Below are 20,469 nucleotides of genomic sequence, written 5' to 3'. Positions count from 1 at the left end.
TATGGAATAACCCCAGACATATTCAAACTTGTTACCATCAAATAAATTATTTTATTGAACATTAAAGAAAGAAAGAAAGAAAGAAAGAAAGAAAGAAAGAAAGAAAGAAATGGACATGCCTTAGCAGAAGCTGCAGTTAAAGCAGGTTCTCCAATATTATAAATCTACAGGAAGATTGGAAGGAAGTCTGCTTGAATTTCTCCTTTTCTAGCCCACTGTTTTATTTCATCATGTCTATCAACTCAGTAAGTTAACAGTTTATGCTGCCTCATTAAATTGTGCAATCTGACCACCACCAGCCTGTGTTATCAAACCATCACTGGGACAATGAGGGAACGTGCTGAACTTGTACTGTCACTAATTAACCCATTATTGGCCAGTAGGGGAACTTTGCTAAAGGGCCCCTTGTTGCAGCCCACACATTGAGCCAGTGTGGTATTTAATTGGGTTTTCCCAAGCCTACACTACCCATGGTCTGCTCACAGGGGGCCACTGTGTGCATGCTTAATGTTTTAAGGGGAAAAACAAAAGCAAATCTTTAAATTGTGTTTCTTTAATACATAACACACTATTAAGTTATAGCAGGCACTGCACATCTCCTGTGGTTTTACAGTCAGTTACATGAGATCAGACAGATGTAGGGATTAGTAATGTTTTCGTTTATCATCAAAATTCATAAATAACTTTCGTTTTCCTCTTTTCAATAAAACAAATAAAGAAATTGTGCTGATAACATCAAATGTCAAAGCCACAAAATTCCTGCCTGCTGTGATGTACCCAATATATTTAAGAATACGCTGCAAATCTTCTCCTTACAGCTGTGTCCAGAGAAACAGTGCAGAGGAAGATTCTCAACGTGAACCCCCAGCAACTGTAAGTAATTCGGTCAATGAATAGGAGTAGTAGACGGGGCATCATAGATTTCTGAGGAGGTGGGCAGGTGAGGCTACGCTGCTTATTCAGGGTGCCTTTGAATTTTTCATTGTGAGTTCACTTATTTAAACAGCAACTTCTAGTTTTAAATAAATACGTTAAGCATATATATGGGTCCAATCTTATGATAAATACACTTTTGAGGATCACTTTGTCACTATATGAGTTAATTTTACAATGGAGATTTCTCTGTGAGAGAAAAGAGGAGAGCTATATGGAAATTAAAGTGGCAAAGACAATACAAATAGGAAAGGAAGGAAATCACTAAGAAAAGACTATTGGAGACAAAAATAATATAAAATGCTACTTCTTGAAATCACACAGACATGACAGTATTCCTAAAGTAACACATTTGCCTCAAGCATTAGCAAAGAGAAGAAATGATGTTCATCATAATAAGATAACAAATGTGGAAGACTGAAGACTAGCACTTGACTGGTGGGTTATGCCTACAGAAGTAGCCTCTTTAGCGTTATGTTTACCTTGGGAATAAACCAAGTAGAAAACTTAACATTTTTCACAACAAGAAAACAGTAATGTGTAACAGAAATATGTAAATACTAAAGCAACAACATAAAAATATAGATGTTATTAAGTTATCTTAGTCTAAATGACAAAAAACAGAGATTGTGTGTACTTGTGCTAGAGAAATTAATCATGGCCCCTGGAAAACCTACTGTAAACCGTTTGCAAAAAATCTTGGTGTGATTTTTGATAATGTCCTCAAATTTGATAAACAAATTAACTCCTTTTTTAAAGCCTGTTTCAGTAAGCTCATGGTATTAGCTAAATTGCAGCACTTTCTTTCTGTACATGATTTTGAAACACTAGTGCATGCATTTGTCTATTGTAACTCATTATAAATTAGAGCTAATCAGTCATCCAGAATGCTGCTGCCAGGATATTAGCGGGCACGTGGAAATAGAATCAAAATCACAATAGTCTTAAACTATTAACTGGCTTCCTGTTTGCTATAAGATTCCATCCATCCATCCATTATCCAACCCGCTATATCCTAACTACAGGGTCACAGGGGTCTGCTGGATCCAATCCCAGCCAACACAGGGCACAAGGCAGGAAGCAAACCCTGGGCAGGGTGCCAGCCCACCGCAGTGCTACAACATTGAGTTTTGAAATTTTACTGCTTGTTTTTAAGACCCTAAATGTTTAGCTCCCTTTTATCTTACTGACGTCTTACACCCTTAATCTCCTTCTGAGGTCCTCTGACCAGAATTTAATGGTTGTGCCAAGTTCTAGACTTAAGCTTAGAAGGGACCATGCTTTTGCAAAATCTGCCCCTAAGCTTTGGAATAGTCTACCATTTTATATTATGTCAGGACCAACTTTGGTCACTTTCAAATCACAAGCCTATCTTTTTGACTTAGCTTTCTAAACTTGCATATGAGTATTTATTTTTGGTTTATTTATTTAATATATATATATATATATATATATTGTATATACTGTATGTATTTGGCGTATATATATGGAAGCAATACAGATCTTTGGTCGACATCTGTTCTTTTTAAATGTGCTTTATGAATAAAATTTGACTTTGACATGACTTAATAAATACATTGGGAAAGGGATTTTGAGTGTCTGCTGCTGTACTGATGCATTTTTAGTACATGTCCTTCATGTGATATGTTTTAAAACAATCACCCACACATAGCCCGACGTTACACTTGGGGCAGTGGAAGCATTTTTCTTTGTGCACTTTTCTTATATTTTTTCTGTTGCTTGTACACGAGTGGGTAGAATGTTAATGACTGAACTGCACAATCAACATTCCACTTGTGTTATTGTAGGCTAACACAACTCAAGGCTTAATGACTTCACATTTCACCTAGAACAAACCATGCATGATGATTGTAATCATTTAGCCTTTTTTGCCATAAACCTTCTTGCACCACAGTGAAACTTCATGTGATCATATTCACTTGGCATATCACAGCGATTCAGTCATACAGTGCTGTATGCATCAGATTCACTCTCCGTGTCAACGTCCAATAACCAACTCACATTGTCATAACTATTGCTTGATTCAACTAATGGTTCAGTTTGTTCTAAAACTGGCTTTTAAGCTTCTCATTTATACACTATTGCGGTTTGGTTGAAAACTCCATTGCACTCGTGAATATTGATGAGTTAGTTTAGAATGGAAAAAAGCATAGAAATATTCATGATTTTTTGTAGCATTTTATTTCATCCACAAGATTGCAGCAGAATACTGTCAAGAGAGTTTTTTTGGGGCTTTACGCTGTATAGGGAATCATTAAACATAACCCCGAGTCTGACTCGGGGGGTTAATCGTAATGAGATGCAATCCTGAACCTGTGTCATGCTCAGGGTTAAAAGCAAAGAAATCAAAGAATAACAGTCAAGGAGATACAAATCAATAAATTCACCTTGATTAAGTAAAAGATGATGAGGGAGAATAGAGGGTGTTTACTGAATAGGATGCCAAAGTTCTCCTACTAGAGTTAAAACAGTGTGGAACCTCAGCTGTTGGCCATGTGCAAGGCTGGGATGAAAGGCAAGAGGGGAGAAATGCAACATGTTAGCCATGATAATAAAGGATTAAGTGTACAGGCACCCTAACCCTAAACAGAGCTATATGTGCCATACAGAGAAGCTCTAGTTGGATATCCTAGATACATGGAGCTTCCATAAACTAAGACTTGATATTCAGGACAGACTGTACATGACCCCAGCAGCAAATGTGAAATTATAGAGAGTGACTGAATGTAGATTTAAGAGGATTCGGAATAAGTACATGTCTGGTGGGTGTGTCTATAGGGTTAAGACATAGTAGAGAAGGTGACAACCAAAAAAGTACAAACCTAGGCTTGACTAAATGATCCTGAACACCCAACGGGAAACCTAGGGCAGCCCTACTGCACTCTGGTTAACAGAGTTGGGAATCTGGAGTGTCACTTATCAATAACAAGCAAAGCTAGTATTAAAAAGAAGTTAGAATAAATGCTTTAAAGTGGCAGCTATAATTAAACTGTGTTTAACTTCAGCATCAATGTGAAGCTGCCTGGCACAGCAGTGACAGTGAACACTTAGCCCAGTATTCCTGATTTATTTTGATGAAAACCTTTACTCAATCTTATAGTGTGAGCTTAATCTTAAAACGCTAACTTTAATTTTAAATTATTGAAGCCACCTTATACTATTGGTTAAATGAAATGCATACTTTGCAAGACCTCAGATCTTCAAATATTTCACATTCTATGTCTTACATCAGGGTTTAAAACATGAACAGCTAATCAGGCACACAATGTTTCCTGTTTGAAAAGAGGAATCTCTTATGACAGAAACAGAGTAGCTGCACTATATAACGCCACTGTATGAGTCATAAGCCAGCCATGTCATGAGTTCTCCATCTAACAATCATACCGGTAGTATCTTGCATTTCACAGGTAGGGTTAATTTTTATAAAAGAATACAATACAATACAATACAATTTATTTTTTTGTATAGCCCAAAATCACATAAGAAGTGCCGCAATGGGCTTTAAAAGGCCCTGCCTCTTGACAGCCCCCCAGCCTTGATTCTCTAAGACGGCAGTTCTCAACCTGTGGGGCGCGAAGTAACAAAAAAGGGGGCGCAAAAATGTGAAAAAAAGAAAACAAGAATCGAAAATATGAAAAATACATCTATTGAATCCAAAACAAATTAACTTAAACTACATTCTGATACTAGAAAAATAAATATAGATTTAGATAAATGTTGATAAAGTTACGTTGGTATAATAAAACTTGTAGCGGCGTATCAGCAGCAAAAAATAATAAATAATAATAAATTTTATTAGGGTTTCAAAAAAACGTTAGGGGGGCGCAATTAAAACTGTTATGAAAACTCGGGACGCAAATACTTAAATACTGAGGAATGCTGCACTAAGAAGACAAGAGAAAACTCCCAAAAAACCTCTTGAAGGGAAAAAATGGAAGAAACCTTGGGAAAGGCAGTTCTTAAAGAGACCCCTTTCCAGGTAGGTTGGGCATGCAGTGGGTGTCAAAAAGAAGGGGGTCAATACAATATAGTAAAATACATAGAACAGAACAAATCGTCAATACAGTATAAAAATAAAAATGTTATAAGTATGGAGTAGAATTTAACAGTAGATGATATCATATAATATGATTTGGCTTTGTTTAGAGTCCTGGAGAGCTCATCTATCAAGCTGCCTCCCCCATTTGGCCATTCCACAGCTGAACTAGCACTGTGAAATCCGATGAAAGGACCCCTTTTTCCCACGTTTCCTGCGATTCTCCATCAGGGATGACTTTACCTTAGGCAGGCAAAACAACTTGGCAGGTGGGCCATGGCACAAAGTGCCACATTGGAGTACCAAGAAGAGAAACAGAATAGGTGAGGGTTAGTAACAAATTATAACTATCATGTTACTTATGTTTTAGTGCTAATGACTAACAACAGAGATGCAGTCTGTACTGTTAATCAGCAGCTCTAGTCAGGATATGCAAAACTGAAGTCGTAAGTCTTCAGCCGGGATTTAAAAGCTGAGACTGAAGGGGTATCTCTTATAATAGCAGGCAGACCATTCCACAGTTTTATGGGCCCTGTAACTAAATGCTCGACCTCCCACTGTTATTTTATTAATCCTTGGAATCATAAGCAGACCAGCATCTTGAGATCTTAATTTATGCTCTAGTTTGCAAGTCATGATAAATTCAGACAAGTAAGCCGGACCTTGGCCATTTAATGCTTTATATGTTAAAAGGAGGATTTTGAAATCTGCCCAAAACTTAACCGGGAGCCAGTGTAAGGATTTAAGAACTGGAGTTATCCATCCATCCATCCATTATCCAACCGGATATATCCTAAGTTATGTGATCGTATTTTCTTGTTCTTGTAATAATTCTTGCAGCAGCATTTTGCATTAACTGGAGGCTGTATAAAGGACAGTTTGAACATCCAGTGAACACCGCATTGCAGTAGTCAATCCTACTAAAAATAAATGCATGAATTAATTTATCAGAATCCTGTTTATTTAGAAAGCGCCTTAATTTCCCCAAATTTTTAAGATGAAAGAAACATGATTTGGACAACTTCGTAATATGTGCTTTAAATGAGATGGTTGAGTCAAAGATAACTCCCAGTTTGCGGGCTGATATAGTAAAATTAATGGTGATTCCAACTGAGTTAAATGATGACAGAATATTGTTGTGATCAACGTCATTCCCTCCAACAATTAACATCTCTGTTTTATCTGTGTTTAAAGACAAATAGTTCTCATCCATCCACTCCTTTAATTCACTAACACAACTAATTAAAGACAACATCAGAGAAACTTCATTTGATCTAAACGAAAGGTATAACTGGGTGTCATCTGCATACGAGTGAAAATTAACATTATGTTTCCTAATGAGAGATCCCAGTGGAAGCATGTAAATGGAGAATAGTAAAGGTCCCAGTACTGCGGGACATCCTATCTCACTTCTGTGTATAATGACGGAGTCGTGTCAGCACATTTCTGTACATATTGGAATTGATTTGATAAATAAGAACTAAACAAAGCGAGCACGGGGCCTGTAAGCCCAACATCACCATGCCTGGGATGCTAGTTCAATGGACTCTATTCATTTATTTATCACCAACACTAATCATATACAGGTAAAATTCCATTACAACTAATATCTTTACAACAAAATTTTCATAACAACGAAGTATTTTTATGGTCCCGACAGTTTCCCCATATGACGCGAGTTTATAGAAATCTCATAACTACGAAGTATATTCAGCAGATACTTTCATTACAACATTGATGGACTGAAAGCCAGAAGTCTACGTGACCATCATCATCAGGTCCTTCCATGAGAACCCTAAATACAAAGAGGACTGTTTGACTTATGTTAGGTAGATTGCCCAGAGGGGACTGGGCGGTCTCTTGGTCTGGAACCCCTACAGATTGTATTTTTTTCTCCAGCCTTTGGAGTTTTTTTTTGTTTTTTCTGTCCACCCTGGCCATCGGACCTCACTTATTCTATGTTAATTAATGTTGACTTATGTTTATTTTTTATTGTGTCTTCTATTTTTCTATTCATTTTGTAAAGCACTTTGAACTACATTTTTTTGTATGAATATGTGCTATATAAATAAATGTTGATTGATTGATTGATTGAAGTGCCCAAAAGACCTTGAAATGCCTGAATGAATCATCCACAGAGCAATTAATTCTGTGGCCACACCTCAGTTGTGCACAATGATCCCCCAAACAGAAACATTGTAATTTTTTTTCTTTCTTCAAACTTTCCTTGTACTGTTTATTTTTTTTTTTTTTGCCTTCTTTGTTTCTTGTGGATTTCAGTGATACCTTTTGATTATTGCTCGTCAACATTTGAAAAACATCCATTGGAATTTAACTCATTGTCACCCTTCTATAGAAACGGCAGACACAATAAAACGATAACAGTTTCCTTTTCACAAGTTTACTTTTTTGTTGCAGTTTCCAGAAAGAAATGTGGGAAAAACAGTCTGAATCATCTATATTAATGAGTGAACTTCCAGCTTCTGATAATATCCACAAGTGCAACATTGAACCACAGTCAGGAAACACAGGTGAGCGATTTCTATTAACAAAACCAAAGGGCTGATTGAATTTGTTGGTATGGTTTTTCTTTGAGTGGAATATTAGCTAGTATTACAAAATCTTTATCATATGTAGTGCTGCCTTTCAAAGTAATATGTCAAAGAACTATCACATGAAAATCTTTAGTTAGCAATATATTAAATAAAATATGACCTCCAAGTTATTAAGAGTTTTGGAGATGTATTGTAAAAAAAGGGGTGGTGAGCTTTTTGATTGTTCATTTGCCTTTTCGTTCTATTTGGAACATCTTTCAGAATTATTCATTTATACTTGAAAGAAGGAAATCACTATTTTTATTTTTATTTACATCATAGCTTTTCAGGGGAAGATGTTAATATGTTAATTTGATTCTTTTAACTGTGTCATTGTGCTTGTTTGCTGCTGTTGAAAGAACTGCATTGCACTTGCTGCAAGAAAAAGAACAGCTGGTTTTGCAGTTTATTTTCTTCAGTTAAGGTATTGAGCTTAAAACGTGAAGAATTCAGGTTAAGTCTTCACCTTCAGTAGGTTATAACACTTGAAAAATATACATCAATATTTGGCTTTCAAAAATGTATATAACATGTGGCTTGTATTTCAACGAAGAAAAGTGTTGCTTAAAATAAAGTTGATCATTTTTTTTTGTTAGTTTCATCAATGTGTTTTATAAACTGTGCTATTTAAAATAACGTTTGATTAATGTTATATTGTGGCTTTTCTAATTCAATTCATTTATTTTTTATTCTTTTGTAGAGAACCTTAGAAAAGGAAAAGCATGGCACTCCTCCGTGCTACCGTACTGCCTTCTGGGGATTGGGATTCTACTTGTCTTGATGTCCATTGGCATTCTAAATGTCTTGTGTAAGCGTGCTTCATGGACAGGGGGATTCGTTACTTCATGAGTACAGTTCAGTTATCTTTCTTCTGTTGCAGGGCTTCTCTGCCCTGACACCTTTGTGTTAGATAAATCTGCACTAGAAATGTACATTATACATTATACATATGCACATTAGGATGGTCACCCATTCCCCTTATGCAGAAAATAAAAAATAACAATATTCTCAAACCCCCTTATTGTTCATTTACCTAAGCTGCACGTTTTTTGGGATATGAAGGAAACCTGATCGAAATCTCATCCAGACACAGGGAGATATGCAAAATCCACATAAACAGCAACAGGGCACAGTATTCAGTGTTGAATGGATAAAACAACACCACTAAACACTGCACTAATATGCCAATAGATAGATAGATAGATAGATAGATAGATAGATAGATAGATAGATAGATAGATAGATAGATAGAATATAAAAATTGTTTTTAATTCCTCAATAAAACACACCGACTGCCTGTATGAAAGTGTGAAACGTGTGCTTTCTGTATAAGCAAGTACCTTGATGACTTCAGATTCTCTCAACTTCAACTCCTCCACCCCCAAATTCTCGCCTGACTTTTATAAACCTCTCTATCAGTTAAAGAGGAACCTTGTCACCCATTCATTCCACTGTCACGCGTACTGTACTCCTCAGCTAACCTCATGCGCGTGTGCTTACCTTCTCGTGAGATGGTATGAATCTGGTGAGCATTCACAAATGCCTCCTGACTCCTCTGTCCTCCTTCCGATGCCCGACGAAACACATTTTTTTTTTAATTCTGCAGCCAGCATACGTCAAAAAAGCTGCAAAAAGCAATTTTTAAGAACTTTGCTGCACTTTACCTTTTTGGCACTTTTAAACCAGCAAGTGAGAAACTGTAAAAGAAATGAGTAGGGGATTAGTCGATACAACTCTCCAAAATCATTTTGAAGAAATGACCACAATGCCGTCCGAAATTCTCCATGTGTACCTGAAAGGATGCAGGTATATGCCATTTCTCTGATCTTTATTTCAATGACTGAAGACTAACAGGGTATAGTTAATTATATCAGCAGGATACCACAGAGAGAACCTGTGCTGTCCAGCAAAAAGGTGGTGAGGGCACATGTAAAGGTAAACTGTTGGGAAGGGAGTTGCATCCTCAAAAGAAAGTGATATATTTTTGATTTCTTTTTGTTGATCAAAAGAAAAAAAAGATACCATTTCTGACACATATGAGTGAAAACATGGGACCAGAGTAACAGTGTACATATCTATTTTGAAGTCACAAATTAAAACAAGATTGTATTTTACATGGTTCACTGGAAAAAGCTCCAAGATTTCATGGCTTAACAACACAGCATCATTCATGAAAAAAAAAAAAAATCTGAAACAACAAAATGTTGAATAATAATTCCAAAGATTAAGTAGAACAAATCCAAATATTTTTAAAGTGGATCACAAAAAGTAATCAAAAAGTAACTGTAATGAAAGTAAAATAAATGAATTTAAGGGCTTTGACTGGTTGTATCTGAATAAAACTGCGCAGGCAAAGGGTGGTAGATCTTGGAGGCATTACAAAGTAGCAATTGATCGGTGTCTCAAAGGCTAAAATCTAAATCTGAAATATCAGTTCAGTGAAGGAAGACATCTAAGAGAGTGCATCTCAAAACAAGTACTCCTACCCATGTATAACAGACTGTTCACAGGACCCATGCTAATGTATCTTTGTCATTGACTACATGAATGCTGTGAAAACAAAGACCACCCTGTCATTTAGAAGAGGGTGGAAGTAGTTGCTGGGGAGATCAATGTAATGGCACTGTCAAGTTCCATCAGCCTGGGGATGTGTTACCAACAGTATTAGCTGGAATTCCGTCATGCAAATGTGCCAATCAGAGTCAACTGCAGGGGAGCCTATAAAAAAGTTAAGTCTGCAAAGTCGCATGTGAATTCAAACTAGCAGAGAATATGAATTGCAAGAGCAGAGAACCCATACCGGCACTCGGAGTCAGCATTACAGTATTTACCTTTAACAGACAGTTGACTCACCGTGGCTAAAGTAAACATAAATGCAAACAATTAACTCTACAAACTAAATACATATGGTTTCAAGTTACAGTGCTTTGTTTGACACACACTCTTCATTAAATACTTAGTAACAATTTTACAACACTAAAACAAGGAAAACAGGCATGTTATTGTCTTTTTTCTTGGTACCCACAATGCCTCACTCGACTAATTACAACATCTGAGTCCATTCTCCTAACTATTTGACTCCAGTTTTCAGACAGAAACTTTAAAAAAACTTAAACTGCTGATTCTGGTAAATAGGTGATAACTACCTTAATTGAACACGTTTTTTCCACATTAATCACATTTTTTTAGTTTGTAGAAAACACTTGTAGCTGCATTTACCCAAAATTACCAAAGTTATGCAGGTTTAGTTTGCTTTATGGGATTCTGGTAATAGCTTGACACATTGAAATGATTTCACAGACAAAATGTCTTCAATTTTTAAAAGCTTTAGTAAAATTTCAAAATAAAACAGTTCACGCAACAATAGGAAAAAAATAATATAGCAAAGAAAAGAAACCTTCTGCTTAAAGCTTATATATCTTGTTTCATTCATTAAGTTTGCTCATACAGTCAAACCATTTCTGCATGGTCAGGAAATTGTGCATGTCTATCCAATTTACAAACTGCCAATGGGTCTTTCAGTCCCTACTAGCAATGAGCCTATTCCACACACTGATGTAATTAACCCACTGTATCACTGATATACTGTAGCTAAGAAAGTTAATCTCATATTAACTTACGGGGGTAAAGGCTATACCGTAATCTATAGCTATGAGGGAAAATTATATTCTATTCAAACTAAGAAAACACTAATATGAATTTAACTTAAAGCTTTAACTTTTTAAGACTGGCTCTTTCAACACTAATGGAGGGTTTTACTGTATTATTATTATTATTATTATTGTAGGCCCTGGCCATACACCACATTGAAACAGATAAAGATGATTTACAGTACAATTGTGATTATTATCTCATTGACCTGTAACAAATAAAGCAAATTTGGAGCACAGAATTCTTCGTTTTCATCAGGTGCTGCTGCATCACATCTCCAGGATGTGACACCTGCAGCCAGTCACTGTTCCTGTGGCATTTATACATTAGCCGTTGTCAGTGTGGGCTATCTCTGGATGCTGCTTTTTTCTTCCATACCCCAAAGACATGCAGTTGAGGCCAACTGACAACTCTTTACAAGTGTTCAGTTACGTGAATGACTTTGCCTAGTGAAGGTCTGGTGTCTTGTCCAGGACTGATTTTTGCATTGCGTCTGATGCTGCTGCCTCTTGTGGAACAAAATTAAAGCCACATTAGACAATTATTAAATAGGATGTATTTTTTTTTGATACATCGATGGATTTAAGGTCTTATGTCTTCAATAAACTTGTGAGTCTTGAGTTGTCAGTACAATGAGTTTATGTGCCCCCCTCGCATATTCATTCCCCAAGTGTTACACATGGCCGTATTTGAAATGATCATCACTGCAGGATTCATAATATTTATTGACCAGAGAAAGGATTAATTAGTCCTGATCAAATACTGGCTTTTAAAAAGGGAGTTAATTATTCTGCTGAATCGCTTTCTTTATCCATGCACTAACAAAGCTAGCCTGGTCACATTAAAATATATAATTATGTTTGTCTTAACCTTTCACATCTAGCAAAGAGACAGCAACAGACTTATGTCAAGTAGTTTCAAAAGGTATCCAACATTTCAGCAGTGTAAAACAAAGATTTTATGCTGCAGATAGAATTAAAATCCCATAAAGTACAATTTATAAAGGATTCATTGGATAGGCATAATAAAATTCCACCCCCTCACTGTGGCCCTGTACTGCCATAAGAAGCTGAAGGAATGAAGAGTTGTATTTTACTGGCAGAGGACTGCACCCTTGTATTTTATCAGTTTCTAATAGTGATTGACAGAGAGTCTAAAATTACATTTAGGATAATCATTTAAACTAATCTGTACTAAAATCTGCATTGTTAGATTGACTGGTGCCATTCTTATTTTTTAACTCAATGTTTTTGCATTTCCTGCTACCTTTGAATAATGCCGGCGTAAATGAGACGGATGTCACCATGCCCAGTAAGACCAAATCAGCAGTGTAGACTTTAGACGTAAAATGCAAAGATATCAAGTTCAATCCTATAACACTAAACGACCTTCATTTAATCTGCCAGGGTTATAATAAAATAGTAAAAACCACAAAAAGAAAACTTTGAGGGTGGTGTTCCCTGTAATTTGCTTAATACTTAATCATACTGGGCAAATCTAAAGCAGCCAACCCAGCAGGTTACACCCTTCATTTCATACAAAATGTGTGTTGTGAGATATTCTGTTTAGTATAATTATATAGTATAATTAGATATTCTTATTTGTATTTTATGTTTTTCCAGATAAATTAAAAGCTCTTCACGAAAAAGGTAAGAACACCTTTCTTTGCTTAAAGTGAATTATTGTTTACTTAATTAAAAATCATAAAATTATTGGTCCAGAGGACAAGGGAATCATAAAAATTATGACAATCTAGTCAGATGTAATGAAATAATTGATTTAAACACACCCTGAATTGTGGTCATGGCTCTGAGAAGTGAATCAATTTACAGTAGCTAGCACATTAAATTTGAATCCATGTGTTAAGTCATCTCACCTAGCTCTAATTCTTGAGATCTGAATCAATTCAGTTATTTAATCCATCTGTAATATTACTTTATGAATTCTCAGACTTGACATGTACTTTTAGCAAGATTCTATACTGTAAAAACTAATATTAAGGTATAATTAAAGTAATTTTGTTTTACATTAATTGTCTAATTGTCTATATGTGTAAGAAGTTTGCTTGTTATGCCTTTTTCTAGAAACCAATAACATGCAGGCAATGCAGGACAAGCAGTTGGCTTTAAAGTCTTTTCAGTCCAGCGGCACAGCAGACCTTGGTGAAGGTAAGCAGGGTGAAATGACAGAATGCAAAGAGCCTCGTCTCAAAGTAGGCCAGGACATTAAATTCATGGCATCTACAGCAAATATTCTCCATTTCTCTCTCATGCTAATAATGATAAAAGAAGAGCCTGATATTTTTTAGACTTTATCATAACATGCATATTTATGCATTGTCACAAAAACCAGACACAAGAGTCATGAAAAGGTTTGGGCAGCCACTTGTGTAATACTCCCTGGCTGCAAATGGGTAAATTGCTAGGACTGATGTGCTCAAAACAGAACTGATTAGCTTAATCAAATATGGTGCCTTTTAAAAACAAAAAAGGAAGTGAAGTCATCGAGGGTGGAAACGGAAGGGTCCTCTTCCATAGGTTCAGACCCGGACGCGATGTAATCAAAAAGGCTGGAACAGGAAGTCTCTTCGGTTATGAGTTCTTTACCGGAAGTGATTTTAACCAAGGGTCTGGAACCGGAAGTGACGTCATTAGGGCCAGGCGGAATTTTCTGTGAATGGTCTGCAGGAAAGTGAGAAAAAAAGCCAGTGCACTCCACCACCCCCTTGTCTGCCATGGAATTACTCTCATTTAGACCCTTTAGCTGCCTCTCATCTGCACATGTGTGACAGCATGTAAATATTGTGAGTTTATGTACCTCCAACTTACCATATTATATTTGTAGTTTTGTGTCAGTGGAAAGCACTTTATGTGTAAAAATAAAATGAATAAAATAAAGTTGAATAGCATTTAAGTTGGCATGGTGGTACATTGGTCAGCACGTTTTCCTAACGTATTCAGTGCATGAAAGTGCATTCAGTGCAATTCAATACATGATTGCCGTTTGTGTGTAGATTGCACATTATCCCTGTGCCCATGTGGGTTTTTCTCCTGGTGCTCCTATTTTTTTTCCATATCTGTTTTGAGTTAAGTGGAATTCTGAACTAACCTTGTATTGTTAAGTCAGTGAGTGGGCCCTGTGACCAGTGTGCAAAATTGTCCAAACTGATAATCTAGAATTAGAACATTTTCATACAACATTTATAAATGAAAGCTACAAAATTAAACATCTATTCCCCAATGTGTGCTAGGTGTCACCTAATTTGCACACCATAATTTTAAAAGTTATATAAAGGAGCAGATGGGCAGTCCCAAATTGAACTTATCCAGGAGACAGAAATGAAGTGAATCAGAACCTTTTTTAATGTTAGAATACTTGTTTGACCAGCATGAAGCACTGGTGGTAACCATGGATTCTCTCAGCACCAAAATAGATCTGTAAATAGTGGGCATGAAACAGTTCAATGTACAAATACACACAAATTTACAGTATATACACAAAGGTACACATGCACAGAATGAATACAAAAACAATGCATACATATAAACAACAATGGCAAATCTGAAAAGAACAATATCTTAATGATGTAGATAAAAAAGGTGTGTGATTAAGTTTACTACATTCTACTTTAATGACAAAATAAACTATGAGTTAAAGTGGACATATTGACCTTTTTTTTCCACTGTGTCCCTATTTTTTTTTTTTTTCTTTTCTCTGTACCCTAATGCACTTCCTTATGACACTCAGATGGTGAGCTATGACTCATGACTCACCTTTTCATGGCGACTTTGATATCTGACCAATTCTTTTTTATTTCGGGCCCTGTACGACTTTCTGAACTTGAACTTTTGAGATTCTCCACCACTCTGTATCACTCGATCAGCTTCCTTTTGTTGACTATACCGCTGCTTAAGCTAACAAATAGTTTTTCATGTGCTTTTGACGTTTTCTTTTAACCAAACACTGAACACAGGGTGATATTTATATTGATTTGCATACTAAAATATGCAAAATTATAGGAGAAGATGTGGTTGGACAGCAGGCACTTTTCACACTGCCCAGGATTTATGGAATGCATGGAAGTTGGCTTATGTATGGTTTTGTGCATCTAAATTGTTTTGTGCATACGCACATTTCCACTTTTGTCTGTACGCACGCAATTATGCATGAGGCCCCAGGTTTTAGCTTATGTATTTGCCGCCCAGTAATAAAATTAAAAGTTAGGTACTGCCATGCCACCTTCTACTTTAGGCCATTGCAGAGTCACCCTTTGGATGCAGGAATGTTTTGAATTCCAAAGAAATTAGGTTAAAATTTAAACTAATTTATTAAAGAATGATTTGTTAATGTATATGGGGATGATCTGAAATAGAAAAAGAAACTTGGTAAGGATGTTCATCTTGACAGTACTGATATTCTTTGCTAATTTCTGAAAGAGGGTAGACCATCTGTTCACATCTTGTTTAATTTTTTCCATGCTGATAGCAATATTTTGTTGAAAAAGATCTTTATATTTACTAGTGATGTTTGCCCCTACATATTTAAACTGATCTGATAAAATAAATGGGAAGGTGCCCAGTCTAATATTATGTGCTAGAGAGTTGACTGGAAAAAGCACAATTTTATTCAAATTAATTCTGAGTCCAGATATCTTTTGAAATTCTCATAGTGCATTTACGAATTCTGGCACAGAAGTTGGTGGGGGTGATGTACAGTTTACAGTACCATGTCATCGGCATATAGTGTTTTGTTTTGCTCAAATCCTCCTCCGATAATCCCCTTTATCTCTGAAGCATTTTGAAAGGTGGAATTCTTGCCGAGTACCATGTTCTAGTTTGAAGTAGTTTTAAATAATGTTGTGTTACAGGTGGTTGGGGGTGACCTCTGCCAGCCCACCTCAGACCATGTACGGGGCAACCAGCCTGGTTGCTATAGGGACCACGGCTACAGGGCTTTGAAGCTCAACCCTGTAGGGGCCTGTGGTCACCGCCAGGGGGTGCCCTGGACCTCAGCACTTTTTCCACACCCGGAAGTGCTGGGGGGAAGAGAAGCGGAGACACCCGGAGTGCTTCCAGGTGCGCAGCCAGCACTTCCACCACACTGGGGAGTGCCAGTGGAAGATTGCTGGGGAACACCTGGAGCACCTCCGGGTGATGATAAAAGGGGCCACCTCCCTCCATTCTGTAGCGAGAGTCAGGAGTGGAGTAGGATGGAACTCGGGAGGAGAGACAAGGAGGCGGCCTGAAGAGAAAGGCATTTGTGTTGTGGCCAGGACTTTGGGGGTTCTGTGGTGCACTTGTGACTGTAAATATGTTAAATAAATGTGTGTTGGGTGACGTCAACGTGTCCACCTGTCTCTGTCCGGGCCGGCTACCACAGTTGTTAATACAACAGAAGTTTCTGGAGCAGTATAAAGTAGTTTGATTCATTCACATACGAATTTGGTGAACCCAAATTTCAGTGAACCCAAATTTGTGCAATGTGGTGAATAGGTAGTCCAAACAATGTCAAATGCTTGTTCTGCTTTCAAAGATAATAAGATCTCTGGTGTGTTAGATTTTATGGGTAAATATATTTCATTAAACAAACATGGAAAATTAGAAGCTAATTGTCTGCCTTTAATAAATCCATTTTCGTCTAGTGATATTACAGAAGTAAGCTCCTTCTCTGTCTTTCTAACTAGAACTTTGGATAGTATCTTAGTGTCATTATTCAGGAGTGAGATTGGTCTGTATGATGCACATTGTAACAAGTCCTTATTTTTCTTTGGGAAGATGACAATTAATGCTTGGGAAAAAGTCTGAGGTAGAATTTTGTTGTCTCTGGCTTCTATAATTGTTGCTAACAGTAGTGGAGCAAACTTATATTATTTTTTTTTAATTCCACTGTGTAGCCATCAGATTTCCCACATTGGAGTGAGTTTATAAAGTCAAGTAATTTTGAGAGTGTCAGTGGTTTACCACGTAGCTGTGGTATTTATAATACATCAAAAACTCATTTTGATTATTAGCCTAGATTTAAAGATGAGCCGTTCCATTTCTTTTGTCATCAAAAAGGATAAATTTTGATTGAAAAACCTGTCTTTTCCTATAAAGTGCTTCATTTGGAGACCTGGCAAATTCTTCATCTATTCTGGTAATTATACTGATTCATTTCCAGTTTATTTTTGTGGGAAAGATATAATAAAAATAATCTGTCCTCTTAAAAAAGCCTTCAGAGTTTCCCGTAGCATTCCAGCAGAGGCGTCTGAGGTTTATTTTATGTAATTGTTTCTTGTGGTTTATATTAAAAATGTTATTGCATTATTAAATGAGATGTGAATAATTGTGATTACAATAGACCAGCATTTGTCCAGGACTGGTTCCTATGTGCTCATTGCTAGCAGGAGAGGCACCAGTGTTCTTGTAATTAGATAAGCAGGTTATAAAATAAATGGATGGATGAGATTTCTCTTTGTATGTTTTTTAAATATTTCAGTGACCAAACTGAAGCAAATAATACAATAGTTCCTAATTATAATAATCATTTCTAATTGCCAGATCTTCAGATTCTTAAGGAAGTGAAACTCACTCAAGAAATCATCAAAACCATTGGAGATTCAATCCAGGCCGGCCATCAATCTGTGCACAAGCAAGGTTAGGAGGGAGGTCTTGGGTGAGAAGTCACTGTCATTTAATGATCTGTGGTTATGCTGATAAGGTTTGGGCCCATACACAAAAGACAAGCTGAAGTAATTCCTGAACGTCTTCTACAATTACAATATACGGCCAAACTGTAGACACTTAATCATCACAACTATTCCAGCTTGCGGGACATTCCATACCAAAACAATAGCCGTATCAGAGTATCCATATGCTTTACACCACTCCAGCCGACACCTGTGTATTGTGTATAGTGATCTTCTAGTGTGTAGAGCTCCTCAGCCATGGAAACCCATTTCATGAAGCTCCCAACACACAGTTCCTGTGCTGATGCTGCTTCCTGAGGCAGTATGAAACTCTGCTGTGAGTGATGAAACAGAACAGCCTCATAAAAGATGGAACTGAGTGGTGATACAATATCACAAGTTTACAGTATCATTACTGTTGCGTGTACAGGTGAAATCATTCTTTGCATGTGGTAATCAACATGTAACATGTCTCTACTCTCCAATGCCATATTATGTGATATAACTACTATACCTCAAATGCTCTGTTTTTCTTACTATAAATCTCAGAACATATTTTTCATTAACAGCAGACACAAAAAGATATATCTAGCATTCACAAGCAGAATAAGAAAATATACAGTGAATTCAGAAAGTATTCCGATCCCTTAACCGTTGTAGAGTTTGTTTTTGAATAAATTAATTTTCCATCTTTGCCCATCAGTTTTCACTCAATAACCCATAATAACGAAATGAAAACATATTTTCTGAAAGGTTGGCAAATTAATTACCGGTAAGCATCAAAAACTGAAATCACTGATAAATATAAGTATTTACAGCCTTAATTCAGCACTTTGTAGAAGTAATTGCAATGATTACGGCTTCAGTGGGAATGTCTGTAAACTGCCATCTTCAAGTATCTCCACACATATTCTGTGTGGTTTAAGTCAAGGCTTTGACTGGGTCAATCCAGGAAAGTTAGAGAAGCTACACAAGCATTATCTTTGCTGTATGCTTTGCTTTATTGTTGTGAATGAATATTACCTGATGCCCTTGTGTGAGGTTGTGTGTGCCGTTGAGATGGTTTTCTTCAAGGACCTCTCTGTGTTTGGCTATATTCATCCTTCGCTCAAGTCTGGCAAGTCTCCCTGTCCCTGCCGTTCAGAAGATAAATGTGAACATCTCTAGAAGAATAACACATCTTTTTTGAAACTGAGGAATAAAACAGAAGTGGAGAATTTGAAATATTAAATTAAATTAAGTTCTGGTAAAGGCATATAAACGGCCTAACCTTAGGAATGATGGAGTTCACACGCCTTCCACGTGTTTGACAGTCCCAGATCATTCAAGTGGTAATATTCCTAGTTAACAAAAAAGAAAAAGAAAAAAGAATATTTTTATCACTAAAGTAATATTCAGCATTCTTCATAGGATTGTCTTCCACTGTCATTCACTTGGACAACCTTCCATTCTGACATTTTCTTTTTATTTCTTATTTGTGAATGGCATAGTTGTTAGCAATTCTTTCTCACAGCTTCAGGATCTCAGGTTCAAATTGTGGCCTTGTTGATTTCTATGTATAGTGTTTGTGGATTTTCCCCAGATTTTCTTTTTTTATCCTATACTGTTTATTAAAGATGTGCTGGTGAATTTGTTTGGTTGACTTACTTCACCATCTGTGACTCAGAATTGAAATAAGAGTTTCAGAAAATGGGTTATGTTTCTCATTTTATGCAGGACTAAAATTTGTTCAGGATTTGACCAACACTCAAGAACTGGTACAAAATCTCACTGCCTTGCAGAAACAAGCAGAGACAAGCACAATCTCCATACAGAGAGATCTACAGGCCCTGACTCACACAGGTATGCCGTTGACTGACATCATCTCTGAGTCTGGGGAGCACACCATATCAAAGATGGCATTTTGGAGGCATAAATCAAATAGGATCTTTTACTTGTTTTACCTCAGTTCTTTAATTGTGTTTATCTTGGTTCGCTTTGCATAAAACAGCATCTAATTACCTTTTTAGGACAGTTTTGATAAATGTATTGCAATTAACTATTCTCCTTTACTAAGATCAATAAAAGCTTATTGATTGGCCTTCAAACTAGGATGTGAAGTTTTATTTCTTCAACAAGTAAACCAACCATTAATACTAAAACAATAATGTGGTTTCCAAATTTTCATTCATGGTAGCTCTGTTGTGGGTATAGGGAGTACTTTGATATGCATCTTGTACCGTAACAGTAAACATATTTAGTCCTTTTGTTTCAAAATAGAAATTCAGGTTCTCAGAAGAGTGGAACAAATGGAATTTGACCTCCAGAATCTGAGCATCCAGATCATAGAGCGTGAGCTCAGCAACAATGAACAAGGTACATTTTAATGTTTTCCATATTGGTGTATTAAAGATTTGCAACAGTTTGGTAAAGATAGGTAAATACATATTAAAGGTGCTATAACAGTTTATAATAGACAGTATATATGTATAGAAGAAAAAAAACTGTGAACCCTTTATAGTTACCTGGAGTACAAATTGATTAGTAAAAGCATGTTCACATTAAAACACAAACACAATGTGTTATGC

The 20,469-nt window shown here is 36.5% G+C and overlaps 1 protein-coding gene across 1 annotated transcript in view; it reads left to right on the top strand.

Moving 5' to 3' along the window:
* Nucleotides 1-5,279: 5,279 nt before the first annotated feature.
* Nucleotides 5,280-20,469, top strand: part of LOC120525068 (C-type lectin domain family 4 member M-like) — a 39,263-nt gene continuing 24,073 nt past the window's right edge. The window contains exons 1-8 of the mRNA XM_039747044.1: nt 5,280-5,313; nt 7,409-7,521; nt 8,285-8,392; nt 12,858-12,884; nt 13,320-13,403; nt 17,775-17,870; nt 19,619-19,744; nt 20,162-20,257. Coding sequence (XP_039602978.1) covers nt 7,422-7,521; nt 8,285-8,392; nt 12,858-12,884; nt 13,320-13,403; nt 17,775-17,870; nt 19,619-19,744; nt 20,162-20,257 — 637 coding nt within the window. The 5' untranslated portion in view covers nt 5,280-5,313; nt 7,409-7,421. The remainder of the gene's footprint in view (nt 5,314-7,408; nt 7,522-8,284; nt 8,393-12,857; nt 12,885-13,319; nt 13,404-17,774; nt 17,871-19,618; nt 19,745-20,161; nt 20,258-20,469) is intronic.

This window comes from Polypterus senegalus, chromosome 3 (assembly GCF_016835505.1).
Source record: "Polypterus senegalus isolate Bchr_013 chromosome 3, ASM1683550v1, whole genome shotgun sequence".
In the NCBI taxonomy this organism is placed as follows: Eukaryota; Metazoa; Chordata; class Cladistia; order Polypteriformes; family Polypteridae; genus Polypterus; species Polypterus senegalus.
The sequence above is the reverse complement of the archived record's forward strand: the minus strand, read 5'-3'. Positions and strand labels throughout refer to the sequence as shown.